Source organism: Excalfactoria chinensis, chromosome 14, assembly GCF_039878825.1.
Source record: "Excalfactoria chinensis isolate bCotChi1 chromosome 14, bCotChi1.hap2, whole genome shotgun sequence".
Classification (NCBI taxonomy): domain Eukaryota; kingdom Metazoa; phylum Chordata; class Aves; order Galliformes; family Phasianidae; genus Excalfactoria; species Excalfactoria chinensis.
Window position 1 is genome coordinate 3,291,489 of NC_092838.1, and position 18,939 is coordinate 3,310,427.

General features: G+C 41.6%; 1 protein-coding gene across 7 annotated transcripts; it reads left to right on the plus strand.

Annotated features, from left to right (window-relative positions):
- Positions 1–24: 24 nt before the first annotated feature.
- On the plus strand, positions 25–18,665 carry LOC140258853 (uncharacterized). Of its 7 annotated transcripts, XM_072349549.1 has the most exons (22): positions 25–224; positions 1,538–3,266; positions 3,754–3,971; positions 5,095–5,377; positions 5,809–5,938; positions 6,101–6,194; positions 6,979–7,129; positions 7,485–7,647; positions 8,157–8,282; positions 8,387–8,449; positions 9,753–9,875; positions 10,200–10,355; positions 11,020–11,073; positions 11,326–11,543; positions 12,407–12,483; positions 13,213–13,323; positions 13,910–13,993; positions 14,844–14,951; positions 15,168–15,289; positions 16,355–16,477; positions 17,330–17,372; positions 17,577–18,665. In XM_072349549.1, exons 4-22 carry the CDS (start codon positions 5,275–5,277, stop codon positions 17,652–17,654), a joined length of 2,127 nt encoding a protein of 708 aa, XP_072205650.1. In that variant the 5' UTR covers positions 25–224; positions 1,538–3,266; positions 3,754–3,971; positions 5,095–5,274; the 3' UTR covers positions 17,655–18,665. The 7 variants fall into 7 exon arrangements, with proteins under 7 accessions (XP_072205650.1, XP_072205651.1, XP_072205653.1 ...); XM_072349550.1 differs by having other exon boundaries at positions 2,381–3,971; XM_072349552.1 differs by having other exon boundaries at positions 2,713–3,971.
- The last annotated feature ends 274 nt before the right edge of the window (positions 18,666–18,939 follow it).

The window sequence follows — 18,939 nt, forward strand, 5'->3', positions numbered from 1 at the left end:
TTTTCTCCCTTCCTTGATTAAAAGCTGCAAGCACTCATGGACTGGGCACGTTCCTGCTGCTGCACCTCAGGAAGGTCCTTTCTTGGGTCTGGGAGATGGATGGGATGGAGGCAAGGAAAGGGTCAAAACATCCTCCTGGCTGCGAGGAAGGAGGAATGTTGGCAGAGGAAGCCTTGCCACAGGAATAAGAGGTTGTCCTGGCTGTTCGGATTACTCCACATGGGGTGAGTAAAACTGTCGGTCAGGCTGAAGCGTCTGATACACAAAAGGGAATAAAAACTCATTAAAGGTCTAAAAGGAAACCCTATTAAAATACCAAAAGTAAAATGGAGGACACTCGATCACCCCAGTGTTAGAGAAGTGTCGGAGTTTGAATGAACCTGACTTTCTTTCTTTTTTTTTCCCTGAGAGCAGAGGAAATGTGTTTTGTAGAAAGCCAGGTGGGATGAGGGGCAGGTAGAGTGTCAAAGAGCACTGATAATATTTCAGGGTCTCTCTAGGAGCCTGAAATGCGAAAGGGATTTACTCGGCTTTCTGCAGGGAGGAGAGTGCTAGCAGATTTTTGAAGGCATTCCAACGCGGTTCATGTTCATCTGTTTCTTAAATCGCCAGCCGCTGACTGCCGCCATGCCGCAGCAGGGAGCATCTCCTCTGCTGTCTCCCACCCCAGTGTGGGCTGGCTCACGGCCGTCAGAAGTCAGCGTGGGAGCATCCTTGCCATGCTCCTGTCCCGGTGTCCCCCTGAAAAGCCAACAGACTGTATTATAGGGCCCAACCCTGAGAGCGGTCTCTCTTACAGCATCTTGTTTCTCCTTTATTTGGTCTTATGGAATGAAAAGAAATTAAGAGGGGAAAGAGCTACAAGAAACGTTTTTTTATGGCACAGGAGTTGGAACTAGGTGATTTTTAAGGTCCCTTCTGACCTAAGCCATTCTTATGAGTCTTTGATTCTGTAAGCATTACAAAGCCTCATCATCCTGTGATGTGCTGGAAGCAAGGGTGCTCAGTTTCCAATGGGCTCATGCATCATGGCTGATGGATTTGTAAACCGGGTTTTACTGGGGCTGTCCCATTCTGTAGACACCAGAGCAGCCTGATGAACACCTAACCCATAGCAAATCCTCAGCAGACACCCCCAAATCTACTTCTCAGCTTCAGATTGTCTCTCCTGCTTTGAGTCTCTGGTGTCTCATAGGTATGAATGATACTGAGGATGGGGAAACTTTGTCCCATCTCTTCCTGAAGCTGAAGTTTTTGGAGAGTGGTGATGTGCTGGAACAGGCTGCCCAGAGAGGCTATGGATGCCCCATCCCTGGAGGTGTTCAAGGCCAGGTTGGATGGGGCCCTGAGCTGACTGGTCTGATATTAAATGTGGAGGTTGGTGGCCCAGTCTGTGGCAGGAAGGTTGGAGCTTAATGATCCTTGAGGTTCCTTCCAACCTGGGCCACTCTGTGATTCTGTGATCATGGCTGTTCAGGAAAGACATACAGAGGGGGTTCCTCTCTCACACACACGTCTCTTATCATCACACTTTCAGGAACTTGTTGCTTTTGGGACTTCTACCTCCTGTCCACTTGGTTGAAATTGGCATCAGAGTTCGGTAATGGCTGCACTCTTACATCAGCTGTCATCACTTCTATCTCATCTCCTCACAAAACCAACGTCCAAGGAAGAGCTTTTTCTGATTCCAAAAGAGGCACAGAGCTATTATGCATTTTTTTCCTCACTCTGCTACTGTTCCTTTCCTCCTTCACAACAAGACCCTGGCTTCTGGAGAACGAGGACAGTTTCCTCCCATCTCGATGGCTTCTGGGCCCCTCATTCACTCACACACACGTTATAACCACGTAAACCTTGTTTCTGTATGAAACTTGAGCAGAGCTGCTTGCACACAGCGGACAACACTTCATCAGCTCATTGCGGTGCACTAGGAAGCACTTCAAAGACTAAAGTCACCATGGAAAGCTTGCCTGTAACAGAGGCAACAACTCTGCGGAGACGCCAAAGGTAGCTAGAAATAAGCACAAGTCTTTTCCCAGCAGCTCGGTTAGGAGAATCTCTTTTACAGTTCTAGCACTGAGCAACCCTTTCTGGGCCAAACAAGTACAGGCTGGAGTCAGAGTGCCTGGACGGCTCTGCAGCACCTTGCTTGGGCTCAGCAGACTGGTGGATTAGCACCTGTCCACGTGGAATTGTAGATTTAAATCCTCTAAGCCTTTTCCAGTCAATTGATCTATCCCAAGCCTTTCATCGGACACAAATGGGCCTTTCACTTTCAACAACATGAAGCGGTGATAAATGTATACGGGATGTAAATATATATACATATATACACATTATTTTTTTTAATGGACATTTTAATGGTCTGTTTGCTCTGCAGCTCTGCTGTTGCGGTCAGAGAGAAACTGCACCTCTGCTTCGGGAGCTGGTTGCAGAAACCCACTCCTCTGGACCCTGCAGTTCATTCAACAGAGCTGGAGTCTTCTACATCTTCAGTTAATGCCCCAACTTGCTCCAGACTGCACTTTGTCCACTTTACCATTGTACAACTGTCATGGTTTTATGATTTTTATCAGTATTGCGCACTGTTGACAACGACATCGCACATTTATTTTTAGTGCTTCACCTCCCAGCCTGCAGCTAATTACTGTCTCATTTTGAGGCTACCAGATGTCCCCAAACAGACCCTCATCTTCTTTACTCCCATTCCAGGCACCTGACAAACACAAGTCCCAGCAAACAGCAGAACAAGATTCCTAATGCTGACCCACAGGATGAAGACTATGAAGAAGAAGTTTGTATTGTCAGACCTTTAGCTTTGCTGGGCATGAAACCTGGCATGGTAGAGTAGACTGAGCTCGGGCTATATGAAATATAACCACCATACTTTACATCCACACCACTAAAAATAAGCCGCCGACGCCGACTCTTCATCTGGAAGGAGGGGAAACCCCATCTTTGCTGTGTTTTGGCTGAAATGCAGCACCAACTCCTGACCATATTTGGCCATCAGATCATCTCACAAAGACTCGTGCATGAGAGTAGAGCTTTTCAATAAACGATTCTGGCCAAAGGCCAGTTCTGCCTTTATTATTTCTCCCTGCTATCTCAATACTTCATTTCATCACCTCAATTGCTGTGTTGAGTTATTCTAGGCCGTTAAAATGCTTTCACGCCGCAGAGGCAACTGTGTGAAGGAAACAGAAGGTGCTCCACGCAGCTGAAATCAGGCCACCTATTTAGGTGTCAAGTTTAAATCTTTCATGGTAAGCACAGAAACATGAAACATTTTGCCCAAATGTGTTGAAAGCTACCAAGACATTAAAGATTATTCATGGAATAAACATCCATTCGAAGGAAGGGATTTGTTTTCACGCATTAATATTTCAGGCAGCACGTAGCAAAAAGTGTGTCATCATATTCCAAGTGATCAAAAAGGTGATCATATTCCAAGCGTTGTTTCAGTAATTCTTATTATTACCAATACCAGCAATGTATTTACATCACATTTTTACCTTTTAGTGGCAATTTCTGCTTGAACTAAAATACTTCTTAGGTTTTCTTCAAACTGGGAACTAATTACTAGCAATGAAAGATGCCCGCTCCCTGAGTGTCAGCCTTCAAATACCAGCTCTTGTCATACCTTCACCTCACGGATAAGTTCTAACCAAAATTACTGTATTACACTTGTCCTGAACACCAGAAAAGCGTCCTTATTTTACTCATAATTCCCCTGTCTACTTCTTCCCACAGAAGAGGCGGCTGTTTTGCCAGCAGCTTATTAATATATTACAGCTTTACATCTTCAGCTTTCCGTGCTTCAGAATTTCCATTTTTGGGGTATTTTCGGTCCAGATGGGTGAGTGTGTCTGAGTCTCACTGTGGAGCTCTGGTACCATCTAGTGTTACTAGGAAATCCTGAACATCTGCTGGATGTGGCCTTTCCTCGCTGATCTCCTGATGGGTTTGCGGTAGGAAAAGCCCGTCGCGATCGGTCTGGTGATTAGGGCCAACAAAATGCAGTAAAACCCTTTTCTCTGTGAGCAGCTGCCATCTGGGTGATGGCCACAGTGGCTGGGCCTGGCTGCAATGGAAGCATTTAGGGTTACGTTGCTGGGATCGCATGCAGATCGTCCACCTGTGACGTCTCGGAACCGTTGGCCATTTTTGATCAGAGTTGCAGTTCTAACTTGCAGATGTACTGCTTGTCTATGCTACAATAAGAGCGATATCCTTCAATGTTTGCCATTTTGCCTGACTAAGGAGCTTGCTCTTCTAGTTCTGCTTATAACTTCCAGGTGAATTCCTTAGGTATGATAAATATCCTTCCTGACCACAAGGCTTCTATAAGAGCAACACCCTTGAGATAGCAATGTGAGTCCAAAGCAGTAACCAAGCAGTGGAAATAAGGTAGAAAAGAGGCATCCCCAGAAACCCTGTGTCCAAACAGGGCACAGCGAGGGACAATAGCGAGCATGGTGGGATGGGTTGAACATGGGGGGGGTCTCACACATCTTTTCAACCTCAGTGACTCCATCAGGCAGGAGGAGCCTTAGCGGCCTCCATATAACACCACCCCGCCCTGCCTTCAATAAAGATGGCGGCACCCAGCTCTTCTTTCAGCCGCTGCCAGGGCGGAAGTAGCGCAGGTAGCGTCACCTCCACAACCACTTCCGGGGGGCGTCACTTCGGAAGTGATTGTTCGTTCAAAGAGTGGCGGGCTGGGGCGGCGGGCAGGAGAGGTTTGTGCGCTGAGGGGGGAACCCGGGGATCCTTGTTGGGGTCTTTGGGCCTTAATCGGAGCGGTGAGGGGTAGCGGGATGATGGAGCGGGGGGGAGATTCGTTTGGGAGCGGAGCTTAAGGCTGGGGGGCGGCGGTTGAGGGAAGGCCGAAGCGGGCGGGGGTCGGGAGCGTTCGTGAGGGGCGGGAGTGAGCGGGGAGAGGCGGCTTCGGTGTTAGCGAGGTTCTGTGAGGGGGAAATGAGCGCGGTTCAATATGGTGGGACGCCATAGGAATGCCAAGGGCTCACTTGTTTCTTTCTTTCTCTTATTCAATTCAATTCCCACCTCTTTGTGGTTTTGTTTTGTTTTTAGCGTTCCTTCAGATCTGAGTGGGAAAATAACGATGTTGTTTGAGCATCTGATTCCAGCGGTGTGTTGAACGTTGCTATCCTTAGTGTGATGTACCCAGAGCTTGGCTTTGGAGGAGACCTTTCCTGCTTTTTCGGAGCTGTTTTCTGCTAAGCTGGGCCTTTCCTGTGGGGCTCAGTGACGATGGGGCCCTCTGAAGAAGAGAGAGAGCGAGATGTGATCCTGATCAGTGACGACGAAGATGAAGGCACACAGGGGAATTCAGTTCTTATCGTGGACCCCTTGGGTGAGTTCTGTGCTGTGAGGTTCTGCACGTAAACCTTAGAAAGAAACCGAAGTAAAATATCAGATGTGACGCCTTTGCAGCACAGGTTTCAAAAATAGATAAAAGCCAAAGGAGCTGCTGTTGCCTCGTAACATTTAATTGCTACCACTGGTTGTTTTAAAGTGTATTTCTGCGTAGCTTTAAAATATCAGTGGCTTCTTTGAGCCATTTTCAGTGGTGACCAGGTCCTTTTTGATTGTTGCCCCTCTTTTGACTGCGTAGGAATCTTGTGTTCCAAGCCAGTGTACCTCCCTTATTTGTACCAGATGAAATTATAAGAGAGCTCACACCTTAAAGTAGTTTTAAAGAATAAGATTGTCAATGGCTGGTTGATTTTGTAATAAGATTGTAGGCTTTTCATACTGAGTCAGACTGTTTTCTCTTCTGTACAGCAAAGACTGCCCTGGAAGAGAAGAAATGTGAAGAGGTTGTGGATGAGGAATGTGAACTAATGGTTACTTTCTGTAAACAAGCAAATGTGATGCCCCATGCAAGATATGACTGTACAATACACTCATTTGAGTACGTTCAATGATGTGGAGGCTAGTATGGAGGTTTCCTTTCCCACGTATAATCAACCTTGTCATGTAGTGTTGTTAAAACGCTATCAGCTGAAAGTGTAAGTAGGGCTGGATGAGTGCACGAACTGCTTTGTAAATAATGTTCTGTTTTTCAATTCTGTAGACGAATGGAATGTGAAACCTGCTCACCCGTTGGAAAAAATGCAGATTTTTGTAATCAGTGCTACTGCTACATTTGTGATAAGCTGGCTTCTGAGGTAAGGAAGGGCTGTAGTCAAGAAATGCTCCGATTTGAGTAAACCGAATCCTTTAACAGTCTATAGAAGAAATCACTCTCATGCACACTGAAACGATAAATGATATGTAGAGTTTGATTATTTGAATAGTTCCTACTCTAAATGTTGCTATCCATCAGCTTCGCAGTGTCAAGTGAAGTATGGTCACCATCCAGGTTTATTCCTAGCGGTCCAGTGATTTGTAGGGTTTCACTTGATATAAACACATGTTTGCCTGGGGCTTCATGGGGTGTAATTTCCAAATCAGGCTGCTTCTCACTGCACCAGACAAATATCAGATTGTTTTCCTAACCCTATGTAGGGGAGGAGTGAGGTGTGGGGAGTGATGGGTTGGGTTGGTGGGTTTTGGTTTTTGCATTGAGGAGGAAGGGAAGATTGTTTCAGTGTTTGATTGGAGGGTTGTTTTTTGGTTGTGTTTTTTTTTAGTTGTTGGTTTTTTAGAATTCAGAAAACTTTGAACTGTGAGTAAAGTTGGGGTGAACATTCAGAAACAATGCTTTGATACCTCATAGCATATTCTGTGAGGAAAAGTGTTAACCTAACTGTCCCCATAAGATACTCAGGAATTAGAGGAAATTACTGGGGAGGGGAGGAGGAAGTGTCTTTTATTGTTGTTCTTTATAAGTTATGGTAGAAAGGCATTGCCATGTTGTCCTCTTCCCTTGTAGAGAGGAACTAACTTTTTGATTCATTTAACTTAGGGGACAATAAAATGCTTTTCTGTCTTTTACTTATTATGAAACAGTGTCAGAATTGGACAACTTCTTCCCTCTGTCACTGCAATGCTCATAACAAAAGCAAATTCTGGAAAGAGCAACGTGATTTTGCCTTGGCTGGTGTTCTTGTAATGTTCAATTTCGAGCTCACAGACATAGATGCAGACCTTCGGCATGGTGGTAAGCACAATTCACTCATCCTGTTCTGGCAGACTTTTGGCTCACTGTGGCTTCTCAGTTTGTGGCTCTACTTGTAATCTACAAGGACAGCTTGTCCGGACAACAACTGTCTTTGTAAAGATATGGTGAATTATTTAGGTAGCAGCTCACTTCTGCTGTCCTCTGTCTGGGCCATACTTAGACCAGTCAGATCTGCAGTTCCAGATTTGTGTCCTGCTTTCTTCCCCTTGGAAGAAGCAACAAAGCATTCCCAGCTGTTAAGATTGGGTGCAAGTGATTTGTCAAATGTTTTACACAGGGTATTAATGTCTTTATTCTGGTTTTGAAATAATTTTTCACCTGTCTGTCCTCTTAGGAAACCTTCTAATACGTTTTATCCAGGAACTTTCTGAGGAATATAATAAGTATTTAATTGGAGAGAGAGTAACTCCCACAGAGCATGAATGCTTTTGTGGCTCAAAGCTGCCTCCTGGCCAATGTGATATCTGCAGATCTCGCAGCACAGAGACTGTATACAAGTAAGTGATAACAGAATTAGCAGTACAGTCACTGCAGGTTTTCTTTCCTTAAGTAGGAAAACACCTTAAGGTTTTCTTTTCTTAAGTAGTTTCATGGCACCTGAAATGGTAGCAACATAACAGAGGGATCTTAATGGATCAATGAACAATTGAATTGAATTTAACTTGGATGTATTTTAAGAATCCTCTTAAATGCATCTTAAAATATACCTGTTGTGCTGTGCTAAGAGAGTTGGTAGTATTCCTGGTTAGAACAACTTGGAAAAACATGAAACAAACCTTCATGTTTTTACTGATTTGTTAGAATTGAGTTTGGCTTTTACTTGATGGTATGTTCTCTTAAAATGCTGAAAGTAATACCTGTGCAAATGCAGTGATCCTGTTTCACAGATTCTTTTCAGGGAGAGGTGAATCAGTTTGTTTTCAAACTAGAATGGTCATAATTAGCATTTGTTTATGAAGTGTGTCACTGCAGATGCTTTATCTCATGGACTGCTTAACTTTCTCAGGTATTCCGGAGTTTTTGCACTGGTAACAAGATTTTTAAATCAGGCTGAAAAAGAGAGTCCTAAAGCTGCTGCTGTCATGCTCCTGGGAGCAGCTCGAGAGATAACCCTTCATAAAGACCCTGCTTTGTGAGTATCCAGTTCCATGTCTAACGTATAATCTGTATTTGCTTCTCAAAAAGAAATAAAACTTACTGCATTTCTTTCTCCTGCCCACCTCCCCTCCCCTGCAGGAACTGGCAGAACCTTGGTCATACTGCTTCACTAAAGCTTGCTGTCCCTTTTTTGTTGCAAAGGTAAGACTTGACTTATTACATTATGGTAAGAGGTGGTTGCTGGATACAAACTTGTGTCTGCACTTGAAGCACATTTAAAAAGGCTTCTATTCAAAGGAAAAGAAAATATGAATGTTTTAGCTCTTCAAAGTAAACTTTCAGAGCTCTAAAATAAGTGTATTTAGTCCATTAGTTCTGTAGCTTCAGGGAACAGGATCTTGCTGTACTCTATTAGCCTCTGTTTGAGGAGAGCAGGGAGAGTCAGCTGCCTGCATGTGTAGGCTGTGGGTGGGTAAGGACAGACAAGGTTACAAACAACAGTGTGTACCAGTCAGCTTGGTAAGCAGAGACCTCAGCAAACTATCATATTCTATAGCTGTATGCTACAAATAGATTGTTTAGCAGCTCTGTTGCATATTACTTCCTTTCTGCGAAGGACGAGAGTCACACATCTGCCTTATTTTACAGCCACATAAACACTCAACCCTCCCACGGTGGGGAGGGAACTCAAAGTCAAGATGATGGAGTACTTTGAGTCTAGGAGTGTTCTTTTAGGCCAGACTAGAAGATGGTATTGGGTAGCTATTTGTGGTTAGTAAGCCTAACAATAAATAGCACCTGTTCAGGGTCAAAACAGCAGCCTTGTAAGTCCTCCGCTGGGATGGAGTAGTCAGGGATGTAACATAGTGAAGTTCCCCCAGAGGATAATGAATGAGGACATCCAGCTCACTTGGCTTAATTCATTTCTCATTTTAGCTTTTCACCTTTAACCTGAAATTCACTTGCAACAGAAGGTTAATGAATTAAGAATTAACTTTTTTTTTTTTGAGGAGCACTCAAAAACAATTAATGTTCTCACCTCTGTGACAGGTATAACCTAAATCCTGTATCAGTTTTCATTTTAGATGACTGTTCTCGAATGTATTAATTTTTTACTTTAGAAGAATGATAATGGATTGGGTTTTTTGTAGTTGGCTTTTTTTTTCCTTCCGCCCCCAGTTTGAAAAGCACTGAGCTCTTCTTTACCTCAGTGTGTTCTCTCCAGTTTTCAGTCAAGACAAAAATGGTTTCACTGGCTTGGGTCAGTCAGCTTCCTTATTGAACTCACTGTGTTGCTTCAGTGTTTCTCATGTACTTAGAGGGGACCATCTTTAAAACCCAAGACCACAGAATACACAGTTTCATTGCCTCTGTTATTATTTCTAACATCAATATTTGTAGCCAACATGGATATTAAAGCACAAACTTGAAGATAGACCCCAACACACTGAAGTTTAACCAAAGAAATCTACATACAATCTCTGCTTTTCTTTTTAAAACACAGGATCACAACGCGGCTTCAGAAGATGCTGGTGTTGTGTGACTTCCCAAAAAGTTTATATGAGAAGTTTATTCATTTTTTTCAGTCCATCTCACTTCCATGTCACTGTTTTGCCTTCTCGAATAGGTATGTTCTTTGTTTGCTTATAGAATCTATTTCTATGCTGTTGGCTGGTTTGTAAACAGACGTAGGGAATGGTTCCTTCAATGATGATGCTGAAGGTGTGTTTTATTGGAAGGCTTCAGCATTCTCTGTTATATATTTCCCATCCTTAGCACAGTGAGAAACTGATGTTATGGCTAAGCTCTTGTTCATATAAATCCTTTTATTTTCTTTCCCTGAAATCGAACTGTAAACCTCAGAGTGTCTTTGTGTTGCTTTGATGAAATACGTTTTGTCATACCAATAGAGTCATTGGCATTTCTTCATTTTTTTTTTTTGTGCTTCCAGCTTGAATGTTGTGCCATGGGACCATGTCCTGCTGACCACGGTTTTGAAAGGACAGAACATCACAGGACAGAGAACACAGAAAGGAAGGAAAACGTTTCTGTGGGAAGTGCTTCCTGTCATAGAAGCTCGAGTTGAGAAACTGGTAGAAAACATGAAGTACGATTGGTTTGGTCTTGCTTTGTTGTTTCCATTTTCATAAACACAGCTTTTGCATTTGTTTATGCTATTAAGTGCCATACAGTGCTTTCCTAACATCTGCAAGAGTTTTGCATTATGGGGAAATGTACAAAAATTGGATATATTTGAAGCTGTTCATTGCCATTACTTATTAGCAAGGCCAGTACTTCTTGAAGCTGTTAGAATCAGAATCAAGCCCTTTGAATGCTGCAGGGCCAGAAAAGGATGTTCAAGTGGGTAATGTTTTGTTTCAATAATCTCAGTAGCTTTTGGAATTGAATATTAAAAACAAAACCAGTTCATCAAATGTTGACTATTTGGAAGGCAGTTTTAAAAATAAAATGTAAATGATCTTTAGATGTCTGTATTCAAAAGAATAGTCCTCTTAGGGACTTGCCTCTTCTTAGCCTGCTATTGTTTGTTCCTAGTGCACAGAGATAATCTGTGGATTAATTTAGATATCTGCTGTATTCAGAAGTGGCTTTTGAAGCTTTCAGCAGTCTCTTTCTGCCAGTTGCACTATCCTGTTTTACAGTGCTTTTATGTGAGAAGAACTACTGTTTTGCTTCATTAACTGTAATAATTGGATTGACCTGTTGTATGCAGCTTAACACTTCCTTTCTCTTTCGCTCTTTCTCTCCAGCTATAAAGAAGTTGTTCGCTACCTGAGAGCTGTGAAATGCAATGATACCAAAGGGTAAATAGCTTCTGTTTGTTTCATTGCCCTCAAATTGTGTCCCAGTGTCTTTTTCTACGTCTAATAAAACAGAATGAAAGGCAGTAGGATTTTGAAAGCTGTTTACCAAGTGAAAGTAATACAGCACCACAGCTCAGTTCTGCCTTATTGGATGTAATTTATTAGTTGTCAGACTTAATTAGATGTATGCATACATGTTGTAAAGCTTCCATGTGAACAGAAATCAGACACTCATTCATTTCTTCTTTCCAGGCTAAGAGACCTTCGAGATAAAATCCCATTCTATCTGTGTAAAACTGGAGACTTCCTTGATGCTACACATTCACTGTTGTTTCCCATCAATAGCCTTGCGTGCTGCACTGTGTGCCGACTAACTCCTCTTCAGTTTGAGATTTACCTGAAGATATTCAGAACAGGCAGTGTCCCTCTTGGAAAGGATATTCAAGACACTGGGCCCTGGGTTACAGTTGGCAAGTGATTTTTTTTTTTTCTTTTTTTTTCCCTCTTATGTGTTTAGGATCTTATTTAATTGCAGCTCTTTAAATTCAGAAGTGTTTGGAGGGGCTCTGAGTTCAGATATAAATTGTCTGGATTAAAGCATAGTGCAGAACACTAAGCAGGTGGACTGTCTTTATATTTGAGCATAAATGTGGGTAGTACATTTCACAGAGAACAATTACCCCTTGTCGGTTGTGAAGTTGTTTTGATGAAAGCAACCAATTAAAAGAAAATGAAAAGCTTCCTATTATATCATAGCATTATAAATGGCAGTGTGTAACTGTGTTGTATCTTGAGAATGAAAGTTTTCATATGGAAGGGGTCTTATGACCTGTATATAGCAATCATAGAATGGCTTGAGTTGGAAGGGACCCCGAGGATCATCAAGTTCCAAACCCCCTGCTATGGGTAGGACCAACAACCTCCGAATCTGGCTCAGCCAGTGATAACTGTGATCATCAGTGTTGATGTGTTCTACTTGTCAAAGTGTTCTCTGAAGTGAAAGATTGGTTTTGGAGATGTTCAGTTATTAGACTTCTAAGAAGTATGGGATACTGTAGTCTGATTTACACAATAGGACTTTGTTATGGGTCACCTGCTGCAACAGCTTAGTCTAAACTGTATTCAGTTTTTTTACAGCTTTCCAGAATAGCATTTTACAATTAATGGAGGTTCTGAATAGAAAAACTACCATAAAATATAGTAAAATAGATGTGGATGCTTGTTTTTCCTCAAGGTTTCTATAGGAATGTCTTTAATAATACTTTGAGTTTTTTCATACTCTATGATTGCTCAAGGAATAAAAGGACTGATCTTAATTTTGTTTTTCTCGCAGGGTCTCCAATGAAAGATGGTGTTCTGATTAAGCAGGCATTCAAACTCCTTTACAGCAATCTGTTACTGTACAGAAATGTGAGTCCGTATTAAAACTGTTTATGTGGCCTGTTCAGTGGTTTTGTGCCTTACCTGCTTTGTCTAGTTGCTTATCTAATGAAAGGATTTACTGCCAGAATCCTTCTGAGTAGTTCACACCTCTGTGAAACGTCTGTGTACGGGTGGATTTGTTTCCATCAGGCCTCCAAACAGACTTTTTTTTCTCAGATAGCAGTTCTTTGCTCTCACAAAACATTCAGGTTGTAGGTGATTCATTGACTCAGATGGAGCTTTATGGATAAAACTGTGACAAATACTGCTTGTATGCAGCTCTTGTAGCTTCAGTGAGTTTAGCAGCGTGCCATAGCAATGATGGAATGATGAGAAAATGTGCCATCTATATGTTGAATGGCACGTTCTTACTGTTCAGCTGTTTGGGAGATATTTCTTATATAAAGTTGTGCCACTCTAAATTATTTTCAGTTGCAATGATTACACCAGCAGGTCTGTTCGCTCTGTTCATATCCTGTAGAATAAAAACAAGAGGAAAAAAGCCTCAGCTTTACAGATGGGGCAAAGTGGCTGTTTCTCAGTGTGACAAATGAAACTGGGGAAACCCCAAACAGTAACTTGTAATTTGAGTGGACGTGTCTGGGAGTTCTGTTAGAGGGGAAAGAAGGAGAGTGCCTATCAAGGAGACTTATTTTATCGTTAAAAGTTGCTAAACATGTGTTTGACCCTGTAAAACAATGTTCTGTTGTATTTCAGCCCAAATGCTGGGGTTCCTTCATCATGATTATGGGTAGTAGCAGTTTCCTAGGAAGAAATGGGCACCTTTGTCCTCTGACAGTGAAAGAGCCCCCAATTGCATTCCAACAGGTAACTGGTCATGTGCTCTGAGATGGAAGAATATGTTGTGTTTTTACACATTGCTTCATTCCGTGTGGATGTTGGCTTGTTTATTTAAATACTGAGACTAACTTTACATTACCTCATCAAAAATTCTTATGGTATGTACCAGTGTAATACTTGACACAGAGTTATTTGTGAGTGGTAAATGCAGCAGTGCATAGATTAACTCTGCTTGCAGCTCAGTGCCAGATACCTACTCTCTACTGTTTAATACTGAGATGAATCATGTAACAGCAAAATACATAGGAAAGAAATCTAAATGTGTTAAAATAGCTCTAAGAGACAGCATCTGGGTATTATTTCACAAGAACAGAGATGAATGTCTGCTAAGCACAGTGGATTAAAATTAAGAGGTTACATGACATTGTTTAGTTAGTAAAAATTGAGATTCAGCTTTCTTTGAGTATGATCAACAGTCAACCTCATTTGTAAAAACACTGAAAAGTAAGTAAAAGCACACTGAAATAGTAGATAAAATGTTGGATGTAGTTTGATACATGTGGAATATCTGGGCATCCTTTCTCTTCCTCATAACTCATTACTTCTGTTGCAGGGAGTGCTGGTTGCCAGCGATGGTCTCTTTCAGGATCTGAAGGCAAAAATTAATGTTTCCTTCCCACCTGGTATTTTCTCTCAAGTAAGTGTGCGCCTGTCAACAAGGGAACTGACCATTTGTTTTATTGCACTTGAAGACACTGCAGTACTGAAAACAACTGGATTATCATAAGGAGCTTCTGAGATAGGGTTTGGAGATTTGGGGGAAGTGGCATAGGACTGTTCTTAACAACTCTCCCTTTTAGATGGTGCTTATCTGAACTGACTGCTTTTTATATTCAGAACTGGCACTATCTGCAACCCATCCAAAAGTTCTAATTCATCACTGTCCAAATTTATGCATCTCCTAAATTGGGACAGTTAGTAATCAGTGATTCTGTATTAACTTCTCAGAGTAATCTTGTATGTGCTTCAAATAGGAAGCTGTCCTTTGAGACTGACAGTGTGTTTGTCTCAAAACTCAGAATAGCCTGGAATTTCTCAGCTTGTTGTGAATGATGGTTTCAGGCGTAGTGGAGCATGTTTAAAGGTATCTTGAAACAAATAGCTTGTTAAATATAGTCACCTAAGGAGAAATTTTATTCTTTTTCCTGATTCTTTTGCAGGCATTACTTTTAGCTTTACTTTCCAGTATGTGACTTTCAGGCCAGACGTTTTGTCCCATTAATTCTTCTTCTGTCTGGTGAGAGACCTTGTGTTTCTAGGTGGACTTTGAGACGCTCAGATGAAATGCTGTATAAGCAGAAGTATCTGTTCTATTCACCATTCCTTCAGTTTTCATAAGATTGTTCTGAATGAAGTGTCTGTCATCCAGCAGATGTGATTGGAGTGGTAGTAACTTCCTGCTGATTGGGCTGGAGGCAATATACAAGTAGTGGGAAAGGGGACTTTTATATTTAAATCTCTTCTTTTTTTTATATCTCTTCCTGCAGTTGCACCAGGAGGCTTGTCTCATTCTTGCAGTTCAAGCAGTACAACAGATGGTTATCTGTGAACTCCCATACTTAACTTCCTTCCTAGAGATATTCCTGGCATTTGGGGTGAGTCCTAGAGATTGACTTCTGTTTGAAGAGATTAAAGTGGATTATATTTAAAATGAATGTAATGCCAACTTGGAGATTTTTGCGTGCATTTAGCCTAGTTTTGTTCCTCTGAAGCTTTATTGGCCTTTAATTTCTTTCGTTATTTTCAGGGTTTTGTTAAAGAAATAATTGAGAATTAAGATGAATTTGTGGCCTTATTTTGTCTCTTCCTAGAATAACTTCTGGGCTTTGAGGCTGTTACTGAATCAGCTTTCCTATGATGAGCGCATTCTCCGTGGTGTTGTCAATCTGGTTTTGAGGGATCTGAGTCGTCAGAAAGCAACAATGCTGAAACTGTGAGTAAAGACTTCCTGAAATCTGTCTGTCTGTTTTTGGAAGCATTAACAGCAGGCTCACAGCAGGAACATTTAGCAAGATACAATCTGTAGCTCTTTGGAAATGACCATCCCGGTGCTTTGGATAATAATTTGAAGAAAATGCTAGGAATCAATAAGAAAGTAATAGAAAAGAAAAACAAGTGAATTGTTTCTGTACATGTTCTAATACTGTATGTGATCCTGGTGGTTCTCTTGAGGCATGGATTGATCTTTAGGAGAGGAATTGGTTGTCAAGGCTTGGGCATCTGAGCCTGAGGCTATAGTAGTGGTCTGTAGAGTCACACATGATGTGCTGATGGCAACCAGGGAATAACTGTTCATGGTTTCCTCTTAAAACAAGAGTCAGGAGCCTTAAAGGAAATCTAATGTGGCAAACCCAAGCTGGATTAAGGTTGGAACTGTGAATTTGGTTGACAGGGGATGCTGTGCAAATGAAAGGTGTATTTAGGTTGAAAAGCAGGCATGTTGCTGGAAGATTGTGAAGTACAGCTAGCATAAAAACAGCACTCCAGACCTGAGGAGGCTGAACAGCTCTTGAAGATGAGTGTATCTAGAAAATTATTTCCTTCAGATCCATATGAGCTAACACTGTTCCTCAGCAACCATTCCGTCAGACAGAGGGCATACAGGGCATCTCCCTTCATATGTCTGGTTTGCAGAAGACTAAAACAAATATCATAGCTGTCATAGAGCCTGGATGCTAAACTGGATGGGGCCACTGATCTGACTCCGTTCTGTATTCAAATAGCAGTGAGGCCTTAGTAATTTTTATGCAGCAATTGGTCAGGTACGTCTGAAATAACTGGTAATCTGAAGAATATGTGATCTTGGCATTGCTATGTCTGTCTAATCAGAGGGTTTTAAGTGGAGACCATGAATCTGAATTCCTGTAATCAAATGCCTCTACTTTTAGAACAGACTGGAGAACGAGAAAGTGGCGTCAGGAGAGAAGCAACACGGATATTGCTGTTTGTCTCTGCTGCTGAACTGATGCTTTCTGTTTTCTGGTTTTATATTGCTTAGATGGCAGAACCTTGGTCCACAGTACGTAGGTGAATTTGTTTGCCTGTTCCTGACTTGTAGAAACAGGACACTGCAATCCATTGGTTTGTTGGCTCTGGATATAATTACAGAGAACTTGCACGTGTAAGTGTTAATCTTTATTGTAGCCAGATAGTCAATCATTATATGTTGCAATAATGCCAGTAGTTTCCTCCTAATTAACAAGCTTCACTCACAATTCATTCCTATTTCATGGACTTCCTTATTAACAATAGCAAAGACACCAAACGTGATGGGTTGAGTAGATTTGCAATTGCTCTGTGTTTTTAGGTTGCCAATGATGGTAACACACTGGTTGGATGATCTTGGAGGTTTTATTCCATATTCGGTGATTATGTCACTTCAGAGACTGCTGGCTGATCTGAAGTACAGTCTTTGCTCCCTTCTCTTATAGGCTGTGAAGTATTATACACTGTATGGTGATAGACACTAATGTATTGACATAATGGTTTTAAAATGCAGTGACTCAGGGATTATATACCAGAAGGCAGTAATTGCCTGCTCTGGCACTTTTAGTTCGCACATAGCAGATGGCAGCAGAGAATTCACTTCTTAGTTACTGTCTTAAGTAGCAAACATGGACACGTGAGTTAACCTTCCTTGAAAAATACTTCTCTCCCCTCTCTCCAACCCTTGTTGTATGTGTTGTATGTAGTTCAGAAAGTAAAATTCCAGGTCTCACTCAGCTCTATATGAGTTGAGTTCTACTGAACAAATTTGCAACTCTAATAAATGTGTTTTTTGCATCTCTAGCAGCATTCAAGGACAGGATCTGATTGGATCCTTTTTACTGTGATGTATCTTTGTCTTTATGTATGCCTGATGGTGAATTCATCTGTATTTGGGAGCTGAATGGAGTAGTTGGGATGGCTGAAACTGGGAGCAGGTTTGTCCCTGTAAGACAGTTCTCAATCCATTTTCTATGTCTATTTTTAGATGTCCGTGGGCAAAGCACCTTTGCAACTTCTTTCACAATGCAGTAAGTATCTCTGTATTCTAGAGCTAAGCAAAAAAGCATGTAGATGACAAATACATCCATTTTGAGAAATATATGGATGTAAGATGGATTTGACAAGTGACGGTTACTTGATAAATATGTGAAATAATTATTTAGCAGTATCGTTTATTGTAGAAATGACAAATCACTGATGTATATCGGTCTTTATTTTCCTCCCCTGCTCAGGGGTTAATGCACCTCTCCCTTGGTGCCACAACTCATCACGAAGTCTCAAAGTTCATGGATCTTCTTGAAAAACTGTGATCTGGCCAAATTTTCAAGCACGTTTTTCAACTTGCCTCGATCCAACACGTCTCATCCTGGGGCCTCCTGTGTTCTGTTATGGTTGTCATCTCTTCCCTCACTTGAAAAGTTCACCTAAAAACTGCCTTGAGGCAAAGTGAGATAATAAAAATCTCAGATCTAGATGGTGAATAGCATCTGTATTCTGGTAGGTGTGTTCTGGAAGCTTCCTACTTACAGGCACATGTATTAAGCTGTCATTTAAAGAGACAGGAGCTACACATCTTGAGAAAGGCTGATCTATAGAGAAATGCTCGTCAGAGACAGCAGTGGCAAGAGGAAAGAGGGGAGAGAAACAGACAAAGTGGAAAGCATCAAAAGTCTTTTGCTTATGAGTTGCACAGGTGTTTTCTGAGTGAGAAGCCAGCAGAACTGCTAAGAAAGCAGTCAGACAAGCTGCTTGAGTTAGGAAAACTGCCTCTCCAAAGGTGTACAGCGGTGTAAATCAGGATGCTATTTGCACTCCTTGTTTTTGTATAGTGTGTAATTATGAAAATAAACTACTCTTCACTTAGTGTTACTTGGTCTCAAGCTTTCTTACTTGCTCAAAGAAATCTGAATCAAGACAACAGTAGCTTATTTTGTTTGTATATTAAATACGTATATATATCTTTTTCAAGGCATTCCAATTGTAGGAGTTGTTTTTAGCGTTCTACAATGGGTGACTTGAACTGGTGCTGAAGGCCGTTTGTTATTTGAAGCATTATTATAATAGTACGAGCTGATTTGTTTTAGAATTGTGGAGGTAGAGAAGTATTTCTTGCCCAGTTGTGCTCTTCTTTGCCCTGCCATGATCCGTGTGTGCTGTGGTTTGGCAGGCAGGGTAAGGCTTTGGAACATGTTGACATATACTATATTTTGTTATCCAAATTCAGTTAAGTTATTATTCAGCTTTTCTACAAAGAGCGGCCCTGCATCTAAAATGACGAAAGGTTTAATTAAAAAGGGTTTAATAAAACTTTGTGGGAATGCAGTGATGTCTGTTGTGTGGATTTGCCATTGGGTTGGGTTTTCCATTGTGTATTGAGCTGCTTGGACTCCTGAGCGCCCAGCATGGAACTGGGAGCAACTGAGGGCACTGCACTCTGTCACTGTTTGGTTTGGCTTTACCATCACGGGGAAATGCAAGAACTGCTTGTGTTGCAGTAAGTAAATAGCATGTCTATTCATTATTTATCTGCTGCTGAATTTTAATGAATTATAGCAGCAACGAGCAAAGCCCTTACAGTGAGGATTATACTATAGA